At 42.8% G+C, this 24,937-nt stretch overlaps 1 protein-coding gene across 5 annotated transcripts in view; it reads right to left on the reverse strand.

Annotated features, from left to right (window-relative positions):
* Nucleotides 1-24,937, reverse strand: part of FGF13 (fibroblast growth factor 13) — a 239,802-nt gene that overhangs the window by 46,114 nt on the left and 168,751 nt on the right. For 3 of the 5 annotated variants that reach the window (XM_071813568.1, XM_065846350.2, XM_071813569.1), the window contains 2 exons: nucleotides 12,335-12,445; nucleotides 6,267-6,370 (listed from right to left, as the gene is read on the reverse strand). In XM_071813568.1, coding sequence (XP_071669669.1) covers nucleotides 6,267-6,370; nucleotides 12,335-12,445 — 215 coding nt within the window. Of the gene's footprint in view, nucleotides 1-6,266; nucleotides 6,371-12,334; nucleotides 12,446-14,412; nucleotides 15,075-15,102; nucleotides 15,475-24,937 lie in introns of those variants that run through there. The other 2 variants (XM_071813567.1, XM_065846351.2) reach the window with 2 other exon arrangements.

Below are 24,937 nucleotides of genomic sequence, written 5' to 3' on the forward strand. Positions count from 1 at the left end.
CTACCATTTAGCAACAGCACATATGATTAAGAAAGACCAGCACATATCTAATTAAGGAAGACCTGCTTCAGGAAACCCCTCCACCTGCCCTGGGACCCTACCCCCAGGAGTGTTCCCCATCACACACACAGCTGCAGCGAGCTCAGTAACAGGTGCTGGTCCCTTTAACAAATAGGAGACGAGTCTGTGAGCAGCAGGCTCTGCAGCTATGCTGCAAGGCACAGTCCAGCTCACAACCAACTCCACAAGCTCATGGTCTGATTCCCTGGTAATAGGCTGAGCCTGTGAGCACAGCCCGAGCCAGGGAGTGCCAGGAGCCTGGGATGCTGCATGGAGACCCACCAAGCTTATTGCATGCCAGGCACCAGCCAGCATCCACCTCTGTGCTGCAATGCTCCTGTAAGACTGAACCAAGATACATGTGTTTGCATCTGCTGAGCTTAGCTGCCAGCATAATTTAGAGCAGTGTCTGTGGTTGAAAGTGTCAGAAAACGTTTGTCAGTTTGAGTTGGTCCTACAATGCCTGGGGAGCTCCTTAGAGCATGCTTCTGTCCCAGCGCTGATCCCACACATCGCCTGCCCCCTCTCCCACCTTTTCTGCAGGTCAGCAGGAACAGTCGGGGCTGTCAGCATGAGCCGGGTTGCGGGAGGGTCAGAGCATCCCTCCACACTGTGAGGATGTTACACATTTATGCAGCAAGGTGTTGCAATGGAAAGAAAAATGCGCTGCAGCTCTATCTGAGATCCTGTCACCGAAGAGAATGAACTATATTAAGGTATAGTCTGCACTTGAGCATTCATGGTAAAAAATGATTTATACTGACATGCAAATTTAACTAGATGAAGCTTTTGGTTATTTCCTCTATCTTTTGGTTTGTGCTATTTCCCTGAGGTGGAAAAATGCTCTTTTCCAGTAATTCATTATAAATGTCCCAGCCATTCCCATTAGCTGCAGCAGGACTCCACTGCACTGCTCAGTATTAAAATATGCAAACACTTCTCTCCAACTCACCAAAACCAATTTTTGAATCACTCTGAGATTTTAATCACATTTCACTTCTCTTGGTTATAATCAACGTGCACACTTCATACAACATTTACTTTCTGTGCAGGTACCCAACTTATATATGACAATCTATTTTACATATAGAGGACAATGTTAGCTGAATGCTCTTTTAAGGTAAATTATATATAAAATTCTGCACGGGGTGTTATATCTAAGTGCTCCTTAAACCCATGTTAACACTGTACTGAGTGCAACAGACAAGAAATGGTAAAATCAAGCCATGTGCAGCAGCTCTATTAACACAAACATAGTGGACATCCTAGAATAGCTAACAAAGCAAGCATAAACAACTCTGTCATGTAGCACACTTCCTAATACCCATCCTACAAACTGAAAGCCCTGAACTTCCAGTAAACAAGTTGAAAGGCTGCAGGAGGAAGGGACAGACTGGCCTCTATCACACCGGGCCAGGGCAAAGGACTGCTCTTAGACAGGGGTCTGTCCAACCTGGGAGAAGCTGTAAGCCCAGTCACATATGACACTAATAAATCAAATGTTTGGCAAATCACAGGAATCCAGAATAAGACAAGATGGAAGACATTCTTTACAAGCTGAGTTGCATGGCTCCTGAGATCAGCCAGAAGGAAACAACGAGCAGCACATATTTAATTTTACTGTTTCTGACAATGTGTCCAGGCTAAACAAGCCCAGAATTACATGGGCTGAAATGTTCTACAGGATAAATACGCATTTCTCTGACAATCATTAAATTATTTTTAAAACTCTGACATGATGGTTCATGGAAAACACATGGCTAGATATTCTGAGGCTGTTTTTTTAAAATTTGCTGTATTTTAGGTCATATTTCAGCTCATGTAGAATTCAAGCAGTACAGCCAATTCTCTTCACCTACATACACGCATTCACTTTAATGAACTTCACTCAGCTGCTGCTCTGTATCACTTTGAGCCTCCTCTGTCACATCACAATCACTTTAAGGAGAAAGCAATAGCTCTAGGACGACATGTCTGACAAACAGATCCTTAAAATACTTTTCTCTCTTGTTCAATGCAACTAAAGAACACAACGAATTCATAGGGTATGAAACCTGGAACACCCATGTGTAGCATATATGATGGTCATCCGAAAGACAGGGTCATTCATAGAAAGAAAAATAAGACAAAATAGAAGTCATCCTAAAATACAAAAGGCCATGATTCATTATGTGGTTACGTAAGAAAGCGGTGCCATAACACTGTTTAAGTCATCTTGCATGACACTGGTGTAAGAAGGGATGAATCAAACCCTGTGTTTTCATTTTAAATGGATGCTCAAGCATCAAAGAGCAGGAAGAGCTACAGCTTCAAATAGCTCCTGACAAGGTGCCTCCAAATAAAATTGTGAGGGTAGGCTCAGCTTGGGAGATGCAGTCATACAACTCTCATCAACTCCGGTAGGAAACTGGTTACAGGAAAAAAAAAAATGTGGTGGTGTTCTGTGATATGAAGGCGCATTTTCCAGCCAGTGCAGAGAGGAGACACGCTGGTCAGAGTGGGGAGAGCAGCGGCAGCATGGCTGTGGGGAGGACCGAGGTTGCAGTCACTTCCCTTCCCTGCAGTCTTTTTAATGACTGGACTTTTAATGTGCTTCTATAAGAAATTTATATTATTATATATATATTTATTTTAACTTCTTTTTTTTCCTTAGCTGAGTTGCTGCCTTGTCCCCAAAGATCTTTTATCATTACCTTAAAGATATTATTTTTTGCTCTAACTGACAGATGTCACAAACTATCTACAAATTCAGGCAGTCAACTACAGATATATATTTGCTGCAGATTTATTATACATCACTGATCCCCTCTCATGGAGCAAATTCATCTCATGCTTGAGTACAGTCACTGAATCAGAAGCAAACCACAGCGCAGACTACCTCTCAGGTCAGATATGTGAATCCCCGTCCTGGCAGACTGCTAGGCAGGAAGATGCAAGACCAGAGCCAGAGCTCAACAAATTAGCAAAATACATCCAAAGATATTCTCCATCTGCCAACAACTGTAATGGATTCTGGCTAGGACATATTTTCTACATATGCAGAACACTCAGAATCAACAAAGTTAATTTTGTTGCTCCACAGCCCAAACCTAAAAAATATACCACGAGGAACAAAATACAAGAATTCACCACAGTCACTGAAAGCAAAAGGAATTGTGATTTAATATTGCATTTTAGTGCAAGATGCATGGAACTGGGACACCTGGTGTGTTAGCCCTAATGTGCTTTCCTGTGTGAGTGTGAGAAAGCACTTAGCTGAGCCTCCATTTATGCTTCTGTAAGCCAGATGTCTTATTTACCTATTTACAGTGAGGTAATTGCCATGGATTTAATGGCCTCTTTATTGGGCACAGCATCGTGGAAGTATTTCAGGCTAAAAGGTGCAGGCAGCAGCACAGGGAGAGGACCAGGGATGGCAGTAGGGTGTTTTTCAAACCATTTACCAAATGAATCTATAATCTTCGGCAATGCAATCTGAAGGAAAGGGTCCTGTGCAGACACAAGCATGACCGAAGTGCCAGAGTTGCAATAAAACCAAAAGCAAGCGGTCACGACACAGACTACAATATGCTCTCTCCCTATTACATTGCAACATCAATGATAATTTCATCTCTCCCTATTACATCGCAACATCAATGATAATTTCATTTCTCTCTGGCAATGGTGCAACTATCTGTTACAGTTATCTACAATTTAAGTACATGTCTATATTCCTGCTTCAGAAATTTGACAGTGTTTTTTGGGGCTTTTGCTCATGATCAGTCCCATGTTGCCGTCTGTCTGCTCCTGACAAATCCCATCAGGAACACATGCCTGTAAGGGCTTGAAACCCTCAGGATGTGTAGATGGATGTCATTTACTTGAGTTGATCTGTTCCCTGGACTCCCTGTTGGCATTTCTTGAACAGGTGAGTGTTCATCTGGTATAGATCAGCTGAGGTCTCTAGGGACTCATTTACATCAACCAAGAATCCAGCCCAAAATATAGAGCTAATTTCCCATGTATCAGACTGTCAGACTGCATCCTTTGCTGAAAGAACCATTATTGGCAAAAGTAGTGCTACCAACACATAAAAAATGGTGCTGGAAGTCCAATTCTGGTAACCTTTTTGCATAGCAGGTGAAGTAGGGGCAGATGCTCCCCACCAGCCCTTGCCCATTCCCCAGGCATATCGACAGAGACATGAGTAGGTTTTGCCTGCCAAGACAGTTTCTTGCAATTAGTGTAAAAGACAAAACAACCAAAGCAGAAAGCATCAGGTGATAAAACCAAAAATATTGAGAACTTGAGTGGAAACTTAAATCAGAAAAGCAGATCTACATTAAACAGACACCTGTCTTTCTGAAGAGTATTTAGAAATATGAACAAGAGACAAAACAACATGACAAAAGTCTGTTTAAGGCCTAGACAAGCCTGTCAGGTTCAAGAAGAATATAAGAATAAATGTAAGAAAATATAGCCGCCTAATAAAAAAACAAAAGGACCATCGTTACTAAGGGGAAGATAGAGGGATGTCACAAGTTAATTTTGCAACCACATAAACTATTAAATTGACGGATACTAAAGGATTCAAGGAAGATACTATTCATGGTAATATATGAGAGCACATGAAGAACTGCCCCTAATCAATGCAAATAGCAAAAATCACAACCAAAGTGAAGCTCTGAGCTCTGCCTAGGATGCCTAGATACACAAACAAACTAAAAGCTGGACTTAATCAAACTAAGGCTTATCTTCTGCTACTCCTCACAGCAAGGGATACTAGAAGTGATATTTCATTCTCTCAGTGGTCCCTTTGACTTCAGGGTTATGCCCACAATGAGAAGTTACTGCTCTGTTGTAGCTTAATAGTGGGCTGAATCTGTCCCTGTCCCATTTGCTGCACTTTTGCAAAAATAAAACTGATTCTTCTGGAATGTCTGCAATGAAAGAGCCCACCTACTCAAACCAAGCATGTTTGCTGTGCGTGGTGATGGAACTTCACTTTGTGTACACACTTCTCTGTCCCACTCTGAGATGCGACTCAAGGTAATGCTCCCTGAGGTGGAATGGAAATGAGGATGCTGATAGAAATGAAAACGCATGGTGCAAATGTACATTTGCAGTGCACAACTGTAAATGACACTGTGCAGTCACAGGACCGTGACTCTGTGGGATTAAGGGGACATTGCATGATCTGGTTGTGTGGCTACAGCCCTGCAAACAGATCTGTGGATTAACCGCACTAAGCAAATAGCCAGAGCAAAAAGAAAAGTGGAGTTTGATGCCGTGCACTGAAATTTCAGTTAGTCCCAAAGCACAGGCTGTTCTAATTTGCTTTTGCTCTGGCAGATACCAGAGGAAAAATATGCAAAGCTGCTCCTTGTCCCAGCTGTCAGGATTGCAAAAGAAGTGAGAGATTTGAATAAGTTTACTTAATTGTTATCAGTATTAAAGACACCTTAAGGGAATAATTCATAGAAGAGAACAATTTGTAGCAGATAATAAATTACATTTTCCTCTATTCTCCTCCTTGGGAAAGATCTATTAAGACTTTGTAATTAAAACTCCTGAACATAGTTCAACTAAATGCTTTTAATTGAAAAATGGTCAATTTTTAAAAATGTGCTTTTTCTTTTTTTTTTTCATAAAAACACTGCTTGCTTTCTTGAGAAATGCCAGTGAAAATTATTAACTGACATTCTTCATCAAAACTGCTAATAAAACGTTTCTTTATTCACTCACCCACTTGAAGCCATAAGCTTTCGGTACCTAATTCTATTTGAAAATCCTGGCCAAACAAAACAAGTATTTTCTCTAATCCCTTTTAATAACCGTAACAGAGATTATATGGGAAGACATAAAACATGTTCAGGCATACATGTGATTTGCAAAGTTATCCTTTTTCCTCTGTACTCCACACTGATGAACCGTATAAGTCCACAGTGACCAAGAGAGCATCCTTTCTGTTTGGGATTTTGGTTGTGGGTTTACTTTTTTTTTTTTTTTAATTTCACACTTCAGGATATTTAGTGTACATCAAAGGCACTGCATTTTGATTCTGTACATCCATATGTATTCATAATGGAAACAGAGTAATAACCTAAAACAGAGCATCACCACTACACTGAATTTGCTGTTGAAAGATCCCTTGGAACAGTAAATTCATAATTTACTAAGTTCTGACCATAATTTCCGTGAGAACAAAATTAAAAATGTTTACTTACTGATGTATATAGGTATCCTTCACTGTTCATTGCCAGATACAATTTTGTTTGAACCCCCTGAATCGCCACCACTCGTAAACCCACAGGTATGAGGTTAAACAAAGCTAGGAGAGAAAGCAGACGGAGAGCAAAATTAATCCTTTAGAGTGCGCAGATTAGATAGAGAATTAAGCCATAATTACCAGAATCAAATAAAAAATGTCCATTCATGCATATCTTAATTTCTGTGGGTGCTATAGACCAATACCGCTACTATCGTGGTCTTCTATAGCAATTTCCACCAATAGCTCAGGAATGATCTACAGAGGGTATCAATGTATCTCCTCTGTTCTGAAGACAGTGAGTTGGAGGTACTGAAAGCTAAAATGACTTACCTGCCTCGTGAACAGAATCCGGGGTCTGCTGAGTAGAGTTGAACACACTTAAATTGGTTTTGGTTTGACAGTAAGTGCAAAAAAATTTAATAAAGGTAATCCAAAAACAAACAAAAAGTTTTCCAAGACGATCAAAACTTTTTTGTTGTTGTTTTTGCAAATTCAGATCACGTTCGGTAAACATTTTTGACCAAAAGGAAGGAGCAAGATGAAATTCAGAAAACTTTAAAACCTTCATTAACATCTCAAAACGTTTCTACTCAAAACTCGTTGTTGTGGGGTTTTTTTCCTCTTTTCGAGAGGAGAATGGGTTTGAAAAGCCAGCGTTAAGTAACTTCAAAATGAAATGAAATGACAGCACATTCTTTAGATCAAGCTCTAAATCTGTGCTTTCAAAAGTGAGCTGCTTCAAATGTTCTGCTTGTGTTTTTGTTTGTATCCATGTTAATAGTGGCAGTATTTATAAGCAGAGAAGCATCAAAACATTCAAAAAAATTAATGTTCCAGTTTGTAAAGGTTCTGCCATAGCTTAGATTTATAGCTACATTAAAATTGAACACAAGTAATAATGAGTTGAATCCAGTACTGTGTGTTCAATACATAGGAATGAAATTAAATGTGAATTAAGGAAATCTTTAAGAACTGTAATCATAACCCAAAGCTTCTCCTTCAAGTCTGTTGTAGAAATGCAGAGACAGGATGAAGAAATGTCACACTGGCTCTTATTTCCAAGGGTTTATTACTTGGCTGAAAAACTCCAGTCTGCTTCAGGCTGAAGTTTAGTATTTATGGTCACTGTCTGAGGCCAATTTAAAACTGAATTATGAACTTGAAATACTTATATTATTTTCAAAAGTATAAGCTAAGAATTATGACCCATTATAAATTCCTTTTTCAGCCTGATAGCCTCCAAATGGTCATATTTAATTAGAAGAAAATTTGTAGCCTGCCAGCCATTAGTACAGACCCTGAATTCTGGGTGTGGCATTGTCAAGAGTGTATCAAAAAAGGCAAGAGCTAAAGTATGCGTGTTGTACTTTGATAAAGTCATGGCCAGAAGTTAACATTTTTCACTGGGGAGGAAGGACTGAATTCTGGTGAAAACAGAGCCTCTGTTCCAGCAGGCAGCTGGACCTCCATCCCCCGTGCTGTCCTGGGTTAACCTAAACATCTCAGCCTATGGCTCAGTGATGAGGGGGTACAATAGGCTCTAGGAGGGCGGTAGCCAAGGGACGTGCCCCGGGCTGGAGCACCTTTGAGCACTGAATTTCCAACAATGGTAATTTATAGCAGAGCAGGTGGAAATATCCCGAACTAAGAAACAAATGTAGGAGATAATAAAATCATACCTATGTTTTTCTTTCCCTCTCACACACACACGAGTGTACATGCAGACACAAATACACGCAGCCCCTCGGCATACTCACCTGCAAGAACAAAATCAACAGAAATGGCTTTCTCTTCACTAAAACAAAATCCCCTAGTTCTGTGTAGGTTTTGGCAAACAAAACCTAGATTTTCAGCTAGGGAAATGATAAGGGAAAAGAACTTCTCATCTGCTCTATCAAATGCTTGAATTTACTTGGGGGAGAAAATATTTCCTGTCTGACTTGGTAAATATTCCCTTGGAGAGCCCTCTTTTGTAGCTCAACCCCAAAAAGGAGCATCTGACCTCTATGTAAGCAGGAGAGCACAATTGAAAGCTCAGTATCCAGGCAGAACCTGGAGGTTTCTTTTAAAAGGTGCTTATTTACGAGTAGGGCAAGCATTTGGCTATTTTCAGCACAAGGGTACGAGGATGGGCTCCACTGTAAATAGTGCTACAAACTCATGAGTTGATCAGCTGAGGACAGGGCAAAGCCTGGGACAACCAAGATACAGCTCACAGCCACAAGCTGCAGAGACAGGTTTTAGTGAGCGATTCCCCGGCTGTGCTATGCTTGGCAAAGTGATCAGAGATGGGAGGCTGAGTGGCTCCTGCCAGGGGAGGGTTGGGACACCCACTGTCATGGGTGCTCAGCTGCTTCCCTCAGCAGCTGAACAAGTATTCCTGCCATAAACGTACATGCTCTATTTTGAGGCAAGATGAGGGTTGGGCAGACTCGGAAGCTGGTTTAGACGTCGGTGGCGTTAGCAGCTGCTGTGGCACAGACTATCGGAAGTTGCAAAAGGGCTGTGGGGGAGTGATGTTGGCTCTGCCACCAACTGCCTCTGCTGAAGGGGAGAGGGACCGGCTGTTGGAGGGATGCGCAGGCAATCTGTCCTACGCCAGCACAGCCAGACACACAGCCAGGCTGCCCCAGCTGCTGCCTCCAAAATGAGGAGCCATTGGCAATACAACAAAAACAGGGACTGTCCCCTTCAGCAGGAGCCACTGCTCCCATCGTCCTGGCACAGCAGCAAGTCTAAGTCTGGCTTCTCTAACAGTGAGTGGCTTGTCTGTGACCAGCGAATGCTGATGGGACCAACACCAGAGCCATGCAACCCCCTTTTCTGCAAGAGCCCAATGACATGGACAACAGGTTTGAGATGCTATCGCATTTGTAGTGGTTGAGCCTCACGTGGGCAGGCAAAAAGGGTGGCAAAAAAGACACAGGAAAATAAATTGTTTGCTACTACTATCAGTTTGTGTTAGCACAAAATAGCACAAAGTTATTTGCATCCTAGCGTTTCCCTATAACATTTGTGCTGTGTAAAATAGGCACATAATATCCATCGTAATGAAAAACCTGGTGGTGCCTAAGGGAGAGATGATCTTTGGTATGGGCCTTGAGCAATATGAGCTGACAGAGAATTAGAGCTTCAAAATAGGAGGCAGAGGGCCACAGCTGGAATTATGAGCGTATACATTACTGTGAGGCCTGTGCCATCTTTGGCTTGGCCACCTGGACCTTCATAATCTTCCTGCAGAATATTGTTTCCTGTATTTCCTTATTTTACCAGTCCTCAAATGTTTTTGTCTTGCCAAAATTGGGGAATAAATTCTGCCTTTATTTAAACCTTGGCCTGTTTAACACATTTTATGAGCAAAATCTGTTTCTCAGCCAGGAAGTCCACTTCCTCAAATTACATGGACTCTCAGCTGAAACCAAGGTCTGGTGAGTATTGTGGCTTCTCAAATCCACATTTCACCTCCTGCCTAAATTGTGCTCCAAAATCTCAGCTTTCTTTTAAACTCCCTGCAATTGTGGATATGATCTTATTCTTGTGACCCCTGCATGCAGCAGTGTGTTTGCAGAGTTTGAAATAATTGCTCCCAAGCAGGGGATCTTCAGACAAACTTCCCACCCAGCTCTAGGTAGTAAAGGATGGAGAAGGCAGACTCTTGGCCCCAGGACACTGTCAGGAGCAAAAACCAGCAGCTGGCTGTCTCGTGCCACAAGCTCTTCCCATCCCTACCATAAAAAGGGAAGAAAAATTATGAAATTTAAACAAGGCTGATACATTGTCTGGAAACCAGGTGGACTATGGCTATGGTTTGCTCTAAAAAACACAGTTGCAGAGTCCTAGCGCTGTGCAACCGCTCTGCTGGCTACAGCTGAATTTGAGGATGTTCCCCTTATTGTTAAGGAGATTTTTAATTATTGCATTGCAAATGAAATGGTCTTAGAGCGGCTGTTTAGTGAGGGTGACAAAAGAGAACAGCAATGACACCCCTCAGGGGGTTCAAAGGTGGAAAGAATGGACCAGAGGAATCCCCCCATATTCGGATGGGACTACAAGTCCTGTGGCTTCCCACAGTGCATGAATATGGGCTGAGAGATGTCTCTCCAGATATTGGAAGGAAGGATTTTGGAGGGCCTGACCTGCTTCATATTCATGTGAGCAAGGCTTTAGGGGGAACCCCTTGTGTGGACTCTGATCCACAGCACAAAGCAATTTATCTTACTAGTTCCATTAAAAATATTGTAATTAAAATAAATCCAGGACTACAAGGTATTCAAGTCCATAGACTCGCCATATATAAAAGAGGAATATATATACAAAAGCTTTTTTTTTTTTTTTTTTATATGATAAAACTTTGTTCTGAACACTTAGATGATGTAGCCCAGTTGCAACCATTTCTGGGATACTTCCATTATATTTAAATATTCAGCATTCTGGAAGGCTGGTATCCAGCAACGAGGAGATTTTATGATTTGCTTGTAATCTATCAGGTTATGATAAATTTAAGGACATGGTGAAAACAAAGGTATCTTAGGAACACACACATTTGTATTTCCATACATTTTATCTTGTTTCAAATCTCAGAATCCCTATTAGAGGGATTCTAACCAAAATATTTGAATGAAACAATCAAAAAATAAAAAGGTTCCATTTCAGATATTTGCTCTGGTACATTAAAAGTTTATTACAATATCACACTTATTGGAAAAAGAAAGGTTTGCCTATTTCTCCTTCTTTTCTAAAGATAATTATCAGAATTACCTTGAAATCCTGAACAATCCGCGCTCATGTTTTAAATCATAAATATTAGAGCATTTATTTCAAAGAAAAGCAATGTTTAAGGTCTATAAGGATCACTCTTAGAGTACATTTTGCAGCTGCACTGAGGAGGACTCTATAACCTGGCAGCAGCATTGCACTGATCTGGTCTTTGTGTCACCTCTGCGGGTGGGGACGGGACCTGGAGCCCGACTTCAGGTGTCCCCCTCCAGGTCCTACACTTGGGCTCTGCTCTAAGGCCAACACCTTTCGTGGCTGCAGAGGAGACCTGTCACTCAGAAGTTAACACAGGGATGCGAAAAAGGAGTAAAGAGGGTGCAGGAAAAGGTGAGAGCAAGTGATCGGACAAGATCCGACACTTCCTACTGCATCTAGTGCTTACTCTGCCATAATCAAGTGACCTGCAAAATGAAACCATGTTTCACCTGAAAATGCTTTTCATATAAAAAGGATGGCACTTAAATCGGAGTTTTTTAATAATTAAAAAGAAAGGTCTCCCTGTTGGTTTTTTAGTTTGTTGTCTAAATGGCCTGAAATACCTTCTCAAACTCCTTGCTCCTTCTAACTCCTTCTTTCAGAACAGAAATGTAGTTTAAACTAAACAGATGAAAGGCTTAAATATTTTATTCACACACATCTAATCTACACGCTAATAATGTTCTCCTGTTTTCTATTAATTCTCAAAACTGTAAAAACAAAAAGCCAAACCAAAAGCATCCAAAGCTTCTTCACAGGAAAGCTGAGAGAAATCTGTTGAAAGCTGAAGGTATAATTAAGTTTAGAGGCGGCAAATAAAAAATAATAATAGGGAAACGTGAACTTTAAAATGAGGATGAACTCTCGTGTGAAATAACACAGCTCTGTTTGAATGAGCTCCTGTTTAAGAGTGGAGATAGCGTTATTCTATTTCAGGCACTCTGAGTAGGCGAGCAAATTTTCCGTTGAAAAAAAAATCTCTAATAAAATCCAAAGGACAGCAATGAACTTCTCTAGATTACCATGGAGATAACATTTGCTTTGTTTGTCATATGTGTCATCATTACCTCCTCTAGTTCATTATTTTTATAAGTGATTTTTATTTGCATTTCTCTCAGACCCAGTAAGTCTGACAGACTTCTGCGCTGCGAGCAGCGTTAATGCTGCTTCCACTCACTCAGTCAGCCCAGGACAACAATTTTCCACGGACCTATATGGGAAGAATGAGACACCACAATTCACAAACACACCATTTATGCTCATGTCACTTACTATAACTACTGTCCTCCTCTTTTGTTCCATCAATTGTTCCATCTGCTTGCAACTGCAAGTGGTATCCTTGCCTGCTGTATAGCTTTGTTACTATACCTTTAAGCTGAGGCTCTGCAAAAAAACAATAGTGAGATTAATGTGGGAAATCCTGATGTACCGTTCCAAGCGAGTAGGATGCTAAAAACAAACCTCCGGGTTTCTTCTCAAGGCTGAGATGTGAAAAAGACCCAAAACAAAAGCAGGGCAACCAGCTTTGCAACACTTTTCATTTAGCTTGAGATCAAATTTATGTCTATGAAATCAATTGTCAAAATGATTAAATGCCACTTTCATAGGTAACATAGTAAAATCTACTTCCAGCGAATGCAAATTCTGACAGTTTGCTGCTTGGCCTCGGGAGCTCAGCCCTATTTAAGATTAGAAATGAGCTGGCAAAAAAGCATATTTTGTCTTGTAAAAAGGTGTGAGTTCTTAAATGGAGAGGAAAAAGAGGACTACTACGATAGCGCTAATAAGAGCCATAGTGACAGTTGAGAGCCTAAATATATAGCAGCAAATGTTTAGCACAGGAACTGCTGCAGCTCTAATAAACAAACCCTCTTTCCTCACTGCTCCAAGCAGTACAGAGCATCCGAAGTGATAAACTACTCAATGAACATATGGAAAATGGAGGGGGGAACCCTGAAATCCAGCAATGTGTGGAACTGCAAAATAAATATTACCATAAGGGTTGAGGTAATTACCTCATCAGCTAGAAGAAGAAAGATCAAAACAACATATAGTATAACTGTCCTCAGATTCACAGTTAGAAAGCGAGATATCTCACATGGCTTCAGATCTTTCTAGACTGAAAAGTATAAAGCAACAGGATCTGCTGACAAGTCTGTCATTTAAGATATCTAGGTATTGCTCCAGGAGTAATTGCAAAAAAGGTCTACTTTCACTGAATCCCAATGACATCTGCATTGTAGTAATTTCACACAAGTATGCTTGTCAGGAGGTGATGCATCTCCATGGCTCGCTCCATAATAACTAACTGAATTCAGAGGTAAACATACTGTGGAGATATGATGTGTCATTTACAACACCCAATGTCTGGATAAGACTCCTTGTGTTTACAATCAAAGACATTAGGGAGCTCTGCTATGGTACTTCATTTCAGTAGGAGCTGAAGGCAAAAGCTTACCATTGTTTGCACAAATGTATTAGTTCCTAATAGCAACGTTTAATAAGGGTACTGACGAATGCACAATTCTTAGCTACCAACTTTTCTGACAAGAAATTAATCCAACGCTCACTTTGGCTTTTTAGCCATAATACATCCCAAAGTTGTTTGCAAATTGGGAGTGAAGCACCTCTTTTGTGGCTGCTGAGAAATGCAGACATGTTAAGTGGCTAAGGGCATCAATGTTTCAGCGCAGCGAAGCGATAGCAATGTTACCAGTGGATTTTGCTCCTCCCATGTACAAAAAACCCCGCTTAGATCAGGCACAGAGTCTTCATGCCCGATCTTTTGCACCTCTGACACAGAGAGCAGCATGTCTGCAGGGCAGCTGCAAGGATGAGATTCCTAGAAAGGAACAGAGTGCTGAAGCAAAACTCTGGAAGGTGCCAGCGAAAGCAAAAAGCTTTGTCTGCCATCAGCAAATAAAGCATGGCACAGGTATTCTGCAAAGGAGGGAGACAAAACCAGATCTCTAGGCTGCTAAGTTATTTACCATTCAGCTGAATGGGGTGTATGTGTGGGAACTTCCTCTGCAAACATCTCCCCCACAAATAAATCACGTATGTGTATGTGTAACAGAGAGATGGACTACTGAATTATGAGTACACGGGTGCGCATGGCTGTGCTAGTGAGGCAGACAGCAACAGTGTGCATTATCCAAATAAACCAGGTGAATGTGAAAGGGGAAGGGACTGCCATAGGGTTCCCACGTCTATCAGATCACACAAGCCATACCTGCACATTCATTTTACCAGCCCTGATACACTGGTCCCCTTTTCCTCTCACCTGATGCACATCCCAGTTTGCATTAAATTAAACAAACCAACCCCCCAAATACATAACTCTTGCCAACCTGGTCGCCGCCTTCGCCTTTTCTTGGAGCCAAAGAGTTTGACCCTGGAAAACACATTCAACTTGTTCTTGTCGCAGCTTCCCTTGCTCTTGCTGGGGCTGTTGACACACTTACAGGCATTGGACTTCTCCCGCTCCCTGGCTTGTCTCTTCTGGCGGATCAGGGAGCTGGCAATGGCTGCAGCCATGGCCGCCACCGCCCCGGTACCACTGGCAGCTCAGGCACGCGGGGTTTGCTCGCCGGCCGCGGGCACCGCAGCCAGCATGCTGCTCGGCCCGTCCCCAATGCCGGGGACGCTGCCGGGCTCCTTGGCCAACGTGACCCACCGCCAGTCGGGTTGGGAGCCCAGGAGACACTGGCGGGACACTCGCACCAGAGCCCCAGTTTGGGATGCAACAGTTTAGCTCAAGCGCTTTTGTCCACTGAGGTCTTCCCCTTTTGATTTTCTGATGCTTTTTTAATTCCTCCCAACTTCAGGCAGGGGAAAGTTTGCAGGCAGAGGTGAGTGTTTCTACGGAGATGGAGAGGATCACTTGCAAGACATCCCTCTGAGCTTCTCCAGACGCACTATTCACATGCAGACATGGCACATCCACTTGGTGCAAGATTATTGCATCTCTCCTAGCCCCTATTTCTCCAGTTAACTTTTCTCCCCACCCAGCCCCTCCCCATTGAAATCCCAGCAAACACCTGTTAGAATCCAGCAGGGGCTGTCCTGTTGCAGGGTTTTTCTGGATCCTTTTTCCTCTTCTCCCTTAAGAAGAGATCCAAAGCAAGCAGTGATGGAGACACCAGGAGAGGTGCTGATGCCAGGAACCTTGGCTGTGGGTTGCTGAATGCCTTGGGATGCCTCTTCCCTTCTGCTCCTTACAGGTGCTGCTCTCAGTGCAGTCTCCCCTCCACAGACGCGTTCAGCTTTTGCATTGCAACACTTCTCACCAGTCGGTAAACAGGCAGAGCTCTCCTGACGCCTGGTCGCTGGCAGCTCAGCGCCGAGACTGCAGCAGCAGGAGTCCTCCAGCAGCGGCTGCACGCACTTGCACACACCCCGCGAGCTGTGCACTGGATACAGAAATGAGGCAACGCAGCAAGCCCCTTATCACCACCCTCCCCTCCTCCTTCTCCTCCTCCTCCTTCCTTCCCTCCTTTTCCAGGCAAGGCAGTGAGCAGGAGACCTGCCCTACGGCTTTTTGTGCAGAGAGTTGTGGAGAGGTCGCCGGGGTGCAGGCAGTGAGGAGGCAGGGGCTTGGGGGGGGGGCAGCAGGAGCTGGTGCACCCCAGCTACCCACCCTTGCTGGTCCTATGGGCTGTGGGTACCTGCTTTTGACAGAGCCACCTCCTGGGGAGATGCAGACACCCAAACAAACGTGACCGTGATGAGCAAATAGCTGGCACCAGGGTTTTGGTAGCGGAGGACACCTGGCTGGTGGCAGGAAGGTGGTTCGGGGTTGCCTCATCCTTACAGGATTGTCCCATCTCTGCCTCACTGATTTATTGGAAGTTTTTCACCTCTCTTACCTTTCCTTCCCCCCTCCACACCTCCTCTCAGCTTCAGTTTTCTAGCAGAGACTAGAAAATCCTCAGAGAGAGCAATTTCCTTGTCATTGCCATGTTCTCCCTCTTCCTTTTGTCCTCCTGTCCCCTGAGGCCAGGCTCTCATGCCAAATGGATTTATTCACAGCTGGCTAAATAGGGGGCAGGCTGCAGGGGTACCAGGGCAGGGAGAAGCAGCAGTGCCATGATGGTGTCAGAGCCTGGTACAGCACTGTGGTGAATGCACTGCACAGGGGACACAGAACCCTGCACACATCCTTGCCCCAGGAAATAGGAAACAGGAGGTCCCTTTGCAACCCACCCCCTGATCTTCAGCATGCTTTCAGCAGCTGAAGCCTAAAATAAAGCCAATTCAGGCCAGAAACAAAACAGAGATTTGCAACCCTGAAGGCAAACAACTATTGAATTTATCCCTGAGGCAGTGCAGATTTGCAGCCACTTGCAGGCACTGAGGCAGGGTGGGATGTCCCGTGAGTGGGAGGGGGAGGCTGTGGGCTGATTCCTTGCAGGATCTGAGCTCAGCAGGGACTGCGATGGCAACAGGATGATGGCAACAGGCTTCAGTCATCTGAGCTGGAGAGCTGCATCCTCTGTACCCTGGGGCTATCAGGACAGGACCGATGCAGGTGGGTTGGTGTGACAGCACCAGATTTCTGATACGCTATCAGCCTCAGCAAGGCTTTGCAGGATCTCTGTCCCTTCTTTCTCTCCTATTCAAACCCTTGGCAAAGCCACATGGTCCTCTCCTCCATCCCCAGGGCCCAACACCAGTTCCAGGCAAGCGCAACAGAAATCGCATCACCCAGCGTCTTCACTTCAATGAACTCAATTCAAAGCAGTTTGCGATACCTCTGCAAATATTACAGCCCTTCCCTGGACTAGAAGCAGCTCACAAAGAGTCCAGGTTGGTTTCTTCCAACTGGGTACTCCTGTCCCAATAAAACATGATGCGTGGCCAGGCCTTAATAACAAAAATGGCCATAATGCACAATTTTTAAGACAACGTCTGACAAAGTACTACATGTGCCATCATCGCAGACTGAGACCTTGACAGCTGTATGGTATACTGAATTTGGCAGCCCCACATACCCATCCACAGTACCTCTTTTCTGCAAGAAGTATATATGTATACGTGTATAGGTGTATACACACACTCACCTTTGTTTATGAGACATTTTATGGCATCCACGTATTCATATTAAATAAATACTCCTAATTTCTTATTCGTGTTTAAACTGTAGGGTAAAAGTAACCGTAATTCACAAGTTCCACCACTACTCTCATCTGCCAGTCCACATAAGACGTGAAATCCAACCCAAGAGACAGCCGGTTGGATATTATTAGTAATAACTCATCCTACTCAACTCACCAGTAATGCACTATGAGTTTTGCTATCTTTCCACTTCCAATACAGTCACAAGTGAGACTTGTTTTTCCTGAGACTCGCCCAGTACTTCATAAATATTCCCAGTTTGGAAAATAGTGTTTGATCTTCAGATCAAAGTGAAGCTGCCTCATTGTGGTCTGTCCTATAGGTCAGATGACATTTCATTTTCACAATGACTATCCAGAACTCAGAATTCAGCTAACCTTGAAAATCCTGGGGAAAATCAGTATATAAAAGCAGTATTTAGGATATCTTTTTGCCAGCATTCCAGCTTGCATGCTTAAAATCCATAAAGAAAATTCATTTGCACAAATGTTCCTTGACAGATAACTAAAGAGAGGAATAAAAATAGCATATATGCATAATCAGATTTAAGTTTCAAAAAACAGTCCTGCAGTTTTTTTGCATGATCAACCTCTCCATCTATCGGTACTCCTACAAACATGTCTTCATTTACTATAAATGGCACATGAAAATCAAGATCTTGTTGGGAAAATGCCTTTGGTACAAGACCAATCTTTGGACTATTTCAGTGTTACAGATACAAAAAATCTCAAGGAACAGCTTTATTTTCTTTGAACAGCAAGAGCTGTTCACTCCCCACCATGCTAAAGAGGTAAAATAAAATAACGTTCCAATAACTTTTTGAACATAGAAGACAACCAGACACTTCTTGAACATACATCCTCTTAGTGTGTGATTACTGTACCACTTAGAGTTAACAAGTAAATTGCCAGTCCCATTTCAATCAAGAATTAAGCACCTCTTAAGAAATCAGCATGGGACAGACATGTACAGTTATTGTCAAAGACAGGGCCATGAGCTACCTGGAGCTGGGATCTGACCCAGCAGCAATTCCACTGCTTTGAAGTAGACATAGATCCCACCTGCTTTTGATCTACATTTTTCCTCCAAGCCATGTGTTGAGTTTATGCTGACAATTATTTCCACAATTCAGATCATTAAAACATAGTTGAACCTCCAGAAGTTGCCTAGATTGGGTAAAAGTAAAGTCTGAAATTTGGTACCATGATCCACTAAACCAAGACTGGTTCTTTGATTAACACGGGACACGGTTTTCAACCAACACAAAGCATGTTGCCCTCGCTGCCTGGATCCTGCAAAAAAAGGCATCAAACCCCAGCATTGGCCCAAACCACAGGCAAGCACCACTGGTTGTTCCACCAAACTAGAGGAAAGTACAAAACTTTTGGGTTTTTGCTCCATTCTCCTTGAACCACTTGTGCTGTGGCAGGTCCCAGATCACAGTTGTTTGAATCACAGAATCATTTTGGTGGGAAGAGACCCTCAAGATCATCGAGTACAACCATTAACCTAACACTGGAACTAAACCACGTCACTAAGAACCCCAGCTACAATCCATCATGAGCGCAAATGATTTATAGTAGGTCCTATATAAACAGATAGCTTCTGAGCAAAACAAACACTGCACAAAAACCAAGGCCAGATGAAAAAATATCACAAACCAGCTCCAGATCTCACTGTCATGAAACAAGCTGCAAGTTCTGACAAGCCACAGCAGCTTTGCAGCATGCTGGGTGCCAGTTGCAGCGTGCAAAGAGAGGAACCCCTTTCCCCTTGCTGCTGATCGCCTGTGCTATTTCGGCACATGAGTGTCGACAGATGTGATCAAGCGCAGAGCGGTGTATTGGTGCAGCGCCGCTGTCAGAGAAGGGGACGGGTGGAGGAGAGATGGCACTTTCTGGCTGGCTCTTCAAGTGCACCACTGATGGGCACACGAGCCCCTTGTGTGACCCACCCAGGGACCCAAGCTCCTCTGTGCCCTCTAGAAGCATTAATTCTCATGACACGTTGCCATAAAGCAGGAACTTTTCAGAGCACCTTGAATCAAAATATTCCATCCTCAGGCTAAACAGAATGTTTGGTTATTTCCTCTTCCCCTATAAACAAGTACCAAAATATTTATAGTAGGTCCAATATAAACAGGACGTTGTTGGGCAAAACAAATGCTGCATGAAAATCAAGACCAGAAGAAAAATCAGAAGCCAGCTCTAGACCTCTCTCAGCCCAGTGTAAACCCCAAACCAGCCCTCTGCATTTATGAGACTGAAGCTGCTTTGGTGTGACAAAAGAAATTCAGCCTGGCATGGGATGTTAGGAGTCCCTCCCAAGGTTTGTTTCTTCTTGCTGGGGTAATATGCCTAATAAAAAATGCTTCAGGAGTCAAATCTATAGACTATTTCCACCACTTACACTCCCCAAAACTAAAGAATTTTTTTTTTACTGAAAAGCGCCACCAGAATTGCTTCTCTCTCTTTTCAGGTTGAGATAAACGAGACTTCATCCAGTCGGGTATGACACAGCAGCACTGAGGCCCCCAGTGATTTTTTCCTCTTCTAAGTAAACAGAATTACTATTCACCAGGAAACAGAGCTGTTCAGACCCGAGCCCTGCATCACTTAGCTCCTCCGTGAAACATCCCGTGGAAATGACTCAGCCTTTCCTCTGCAGCCAGCTCCGCAGCTGGACACAAGCGCTGCAGAACGACGGAGTCTGGGTGCCAGCTCACTATGCTTGAAAGCCCACTTTTATTCTAGATCTGAGCCAAATTAAGAATCAGAGGTTTGTTTCTGAGTGTGAGGTGGAAAAAGGTATTAGTGAATGAACTGGGCCTTCAGGCAGCTCCAGACCAAGAGCTCAAATCTGAGGATATTTTAGTCAACAGACCAACTGGGCTAGTTTAAAATTAACCTTAATAGTAAAGACCAGCTTCAATAACCAGCTGCAGACCTTTATTTGAGCTGTGTTGCTGTAAACAGAAGTATTTTTATGCTGAGAACATAAGGGCACTTCTAAATAGTGACATGGATGTTCCTGTGTGTATCTGTGCAATGGTTCTTTGCAAAAGTGCATTGTACAGCTCCGCTCAGTAACACACACACACAAAAATAAAATCCTGTGACACCAGTGTGGACATGTTGCCTGGACCCACTTTATCTAAGAGCTCACTTGCTGTTCAAGGGATTAGGCAGCTGGTTGATTTTTGTCTTCTCAGAGTACAGACTCATGAATCCCAACACCAAACGAGACCCCAGTAAAACTCATGCACAGGACAGGATGTGCCAAAACTGGCAACCATCCAGCAAAGCAGAGAAACACATCTCTATCTTCAACACGAGTCATCTGACTGAGACTACTAAGATATTTAAAAAATAATTATGCATTATAAAAGGTTCTCATGTCTTAATCCTGTTCTCTTATCAGAACTGCACAAGTTTGTTAGGATAAGGTTCACTAACTCTAACAAGAATTTAGGCCTCTTATTCAGGACTGCTAAATGTCACCCTGCTAAATATTCAGGATGGCCATAATATCTCACATCAAGAACATGAGTTCCCTCTCAGATTCTCAGAGAAAATACTAATGAATGAGAGGAATCCCAGTTCTGGCCCTTCCCAGCTGTGAATTCCAATTCCTTCACAGCACAGTCTCAGTCAAAACTAGATTTGATCCAACCTGGTGGTGCAGGCATTTTTGAAAAAGGAGGGTATTGTTTGAAGGCAGAAAAGTGGAAATACTTTTTCCTAGGTTAATCCATATTCAGTTATCCCAAAATGTCAACCACAAAAGATGGTCTATCTGGTGCATAAAAGATCAGTGCCAATCAGCTGGGAAAGGTCACAGAACAAACAGAAGAGATCAGCTCCCACAGCTCTGCAGGCTCCCAAATTGGGAACATGTTATTCTGGTGTCTTGAGGGGCCCAACCTGAGCCAAGAACTTGCAGCAGTGACCAACTGACTTCTTTTAGTCCACCACAAAGCCATAGCAAAAAATACTCCACAGCCTCCCACATCAGTATGCACAGAAGTATCCGTTCATTCACCTCTCAGCATGATGACTCTCAAAACATCAGTGTAAACGACAGCATATCATCCCTGAAATGTTTACATCTCAGCATGGGACACATGAGAAGTGTGGGCTATATGCCCCTGTCAAACCTAACATAAGGCCACTTTACACATGACGAAACCCTGTAAATAGTCTTTCACAGACCCAAAGCAAGTTGCCTAGAGATTGTCACATGACTCAAGTGGATCTTTCTCTATCTTTTCATAGATCTGATGGTTCATGCTCTGTCAAGAGCTTGACAAAAACAGACTCACTGGGTTTCCACTGAGTTGGAGCCTCTGAGAATTTTCCTCCTCCCACTTGCACCCAGTGATTTCTATCAGCTTCTCACAGCCATGGCCCTTGCTTTGCTCAGAAGCCAAGTTCTGCCCCACTGCTTGACTTCACGTAACTACAGAGCCCAATTTGCTGGTATCGTGTCATGGATGCCAAGTTTGCCCCTTCCTGTTGCTGTGTTAATGATGTAAGACCCATCTGTTTTCTAACAATGAAAACAAATTACCCGGGCTAGGATCAGAAGAGCCTGGCAATGATTTTCTGTGACTTTTACCTAACTGCTGAGATCATGGAACCAAGTACACATAGAACAAATGAGAATGTGAACAGAGCTGGCCACAAAGAAAAGGGATATGAGCAAAAACTACCATGTCTTGGATGGAGGCAAGGTTCTCCAGGAGCTGGAGTTAAACACTGCACTGAGTTGCTGCTTCTGCACATGTGCAAGTGGGGCTTTGCTCCACTCATTGTCACAGAACTGGAACCAGTTTACCTGAGCAGGAACCCTGTTTTCAGTAACCAGAAGGAAGGTATAACCTTGAGGATTAGCAAAAGGGCCATGAGCCCAGACTTCTGCGTTCTGTCTCAGTTCACCATGTAATATTCATTATATTAATAGTGACATAACAAGATGTAGCTGACCTAAGCTCAGTGATGTAAAAATTAAGTTTATCTAAGTTCATCTGACAAAATATCTGGTCTTTGCAACCAAGAAAGAAGAGAAAAAGGCACCTCCAGATGATAATTCATTCCTTTCCAAAAAAGCATGATTATTTTCACAGATGCATGAAAGAAAACACCACCTCTGCCTTACTAAACTATCTTTACAGGGTAATTTAGACTGTAATCTACCTAATGCATCTCTATAATAAATAACAACTACCACCATCAAAACTAAGTAATCATTTAATGAAGGTACATGTAGCTCAGTGTCTTGCTTCTGGCAGTGCTCAGTAATACATGTGAATATAAAAACAGACCAAGTAGTTGCACAGTCACACTTCCCACACACACCCTCCAGCAATTGGCCTCATGGCAACTCCAGGCTTAGCAGGAGCTACTGCTGGCGAGAGCAGAGCAAAGGTGACATCTAAAGCCATGATGAGGTGAAAAACACATTTCATATGTAAACAGAGATTAATTCATTACTATAAATTAGATGTACTCTTTTTGTAAGCAACACTCACAAGTATCGTTGGCTAGCAAAACAGGAACAAGAACCATGAGCTGGCATTTGCTGCATTGGATTTAAATAGGTCTGAAAACTAGAAAAAATGTTTATGCAAATTCTACATAAGTAAATTAGAAGAAATTCAGACAACTCAATTCAGAGAAGGAGGTTAATAGCAGAACATCTGCTGCTGCTACCAGTATTCACGTTGGGTAGCTGGGTACATTGATGGGGACTCAGACCTCATCAGAAAGCACAGAAAGGTTTTGTTGCTATGTGGAGAAACAATGCTGAGCAATTAGAGAAACAGATATGAAGCTGCCAAGCTAAGCATTGTTATTCCTCAGTTAAGTCAGGCTGAACTACAATAGGGATACTTTTGCTTGTAGAGAGACTGGACAACTGTCCAACCTGTTAATGCATTTCCACCTAAAACAACCACAAAACTAGTAGTGCTGTGGAAGTAGATATAAATATAATATCATTATTTGAATTAAATTCCCAGTCCATATGTATTGCCTTTGCAACTTCTCTGTCGTATTGCTAAATCATGCTGAGCTAAACTCACAGGAGACACCATATTTAGCAGATGATGATATATCATCAGGATTTCTGTCCTCTCCCTTTAACCCTCCTCACTTTGTTTATCATTTGCATTTTCCACCTCTTCTTGACAGGATCAACATGCTTCTAATGAGCAGTAACCACAATGTATCCTGATATCCTTATCTTGCAGTTGAGGTCAACTTAATCTTGTTTACAAACAAATAGACTTAGTTTAGCTTCATCTACAATACAACATTCCAAGGCCTGAGAGCTTTTGCTGGGAAAGAAAGGACAAAGAGCAGAATTTGATTCTAAGGCACAGAACTAAGCCTGCTGAATTGTCAGAAGTTAACTAACTGGTCGATCTTTTAATGTTATTGTTTGATTGATTCCACTCAGCCCATTCCATGCAACCATAATGAAGGTTAACTGCCTATATGGGGCAGTTAGGAGAGGTTAGAGAGTCTAATTGTAAAAAGGCACCTATACGTACAGCTGCACAGATATAACATGTAGCCACACAGAATTCATTAAATTCTGCAGTACTCTGTGAGGCCTGCAGGGATTCCTGCTCATATGATTGAATGAAGAGACAAGGCTTCCAGAAGTTGCTGGTATCTGTATTTCCCCTGGACTGTAACCGGAATTGGACATCTCAAACCTCTGCAAATATGGGTTCTACATTCATAATAAGGACATATGAGTACAGGCATTTATTTTCTTTCTTCTTCCTGACTTGTAAATATGAGCAAAACCAAGATGTTTCAACAATACTGAGATGTACACACACCAAGGAACCAGTGTAGAGCTGCTAATGCTGGGAGAAACTTCCTCCCCGCTTCAACCCTTTCTGTTTGTGGTGTGGTTTTGGTTTTGATTTGATTTTTTTTTCTTCCACTAGCCCTGTAATATATGAAATGCCTTACTCAGTGACTGTATTTTTAAACTATTAATGCCATAAATTTTAGCCTACTTAAAAAGTTCTGATGTAAAGTCTTTTCAGGAGGCTTTCAGCAAAATATAGCATTTCCTGTATGCTGTAGAACATTAATTTGTAAATAGTTACAAACCAAACAAACGTGACATTTCCAGTACTTTCAGTCAAAAAAATCAGATGTATAAAATTACCAGTAAAACGAGAAACAAGAGGGACACCTAGAGTTAGTTCTTGTAACTGTCCCAGCAAGGTCATTCACTTTCTTTTCCAGTTTTGTTTTGGTCACTGATGATATTTAATCACAACAAACATACGCAGTGCCTCCAGCTGTAATTAACAGCGAACCTGGATGCCCAAGGTTCTGGCAAGCAGGGCAAGACACTGTAATTTTGCATTTAACACTTTGTTTCTATATTTAACGGCAGTTCGATGCATCTCCCTCACTCTCGGGTGGACCCGCCAACCATGAGAGGCCCCGGGGACACCGACCCCAGGGGTGGCGGCCGCTGTCCGTGGTTCTGATCCGCGCAGGGGCCGCTGTCCACGGTGCTGATCCGCTCAGGGGACCCTGTGCGCGATGCTGATCTGTCCCACATTGCCCAGCCCTGGGCGTCATTCTGCCCCTCTCCTCCACCCTGCCCACCTTCTGCCTCCATGGAACGAGACCCCTGGCCTTTACATCAGGTTTATAATAAAACATAAAGGTCCAAAATCTTCTGTCAGCATTTTTTTGTATTGTGTGGCTAGGCAACGTACTCCTC

The sequence above is a fragment of the Patagioenas fasciata genome, chromosome 11 (genome assembly GCF_037038585.1).
Source record: "Patagioenas fasciata isolate bPatFas1 chromosome 11, bPatFas1.hap1, whole genome shotgun sequence".
NCBI lineage: Eukaryota > Metazoa > Chordata > Aves > Columbiformes > Columbidae > Patagioenas > Patagioenas fasciata.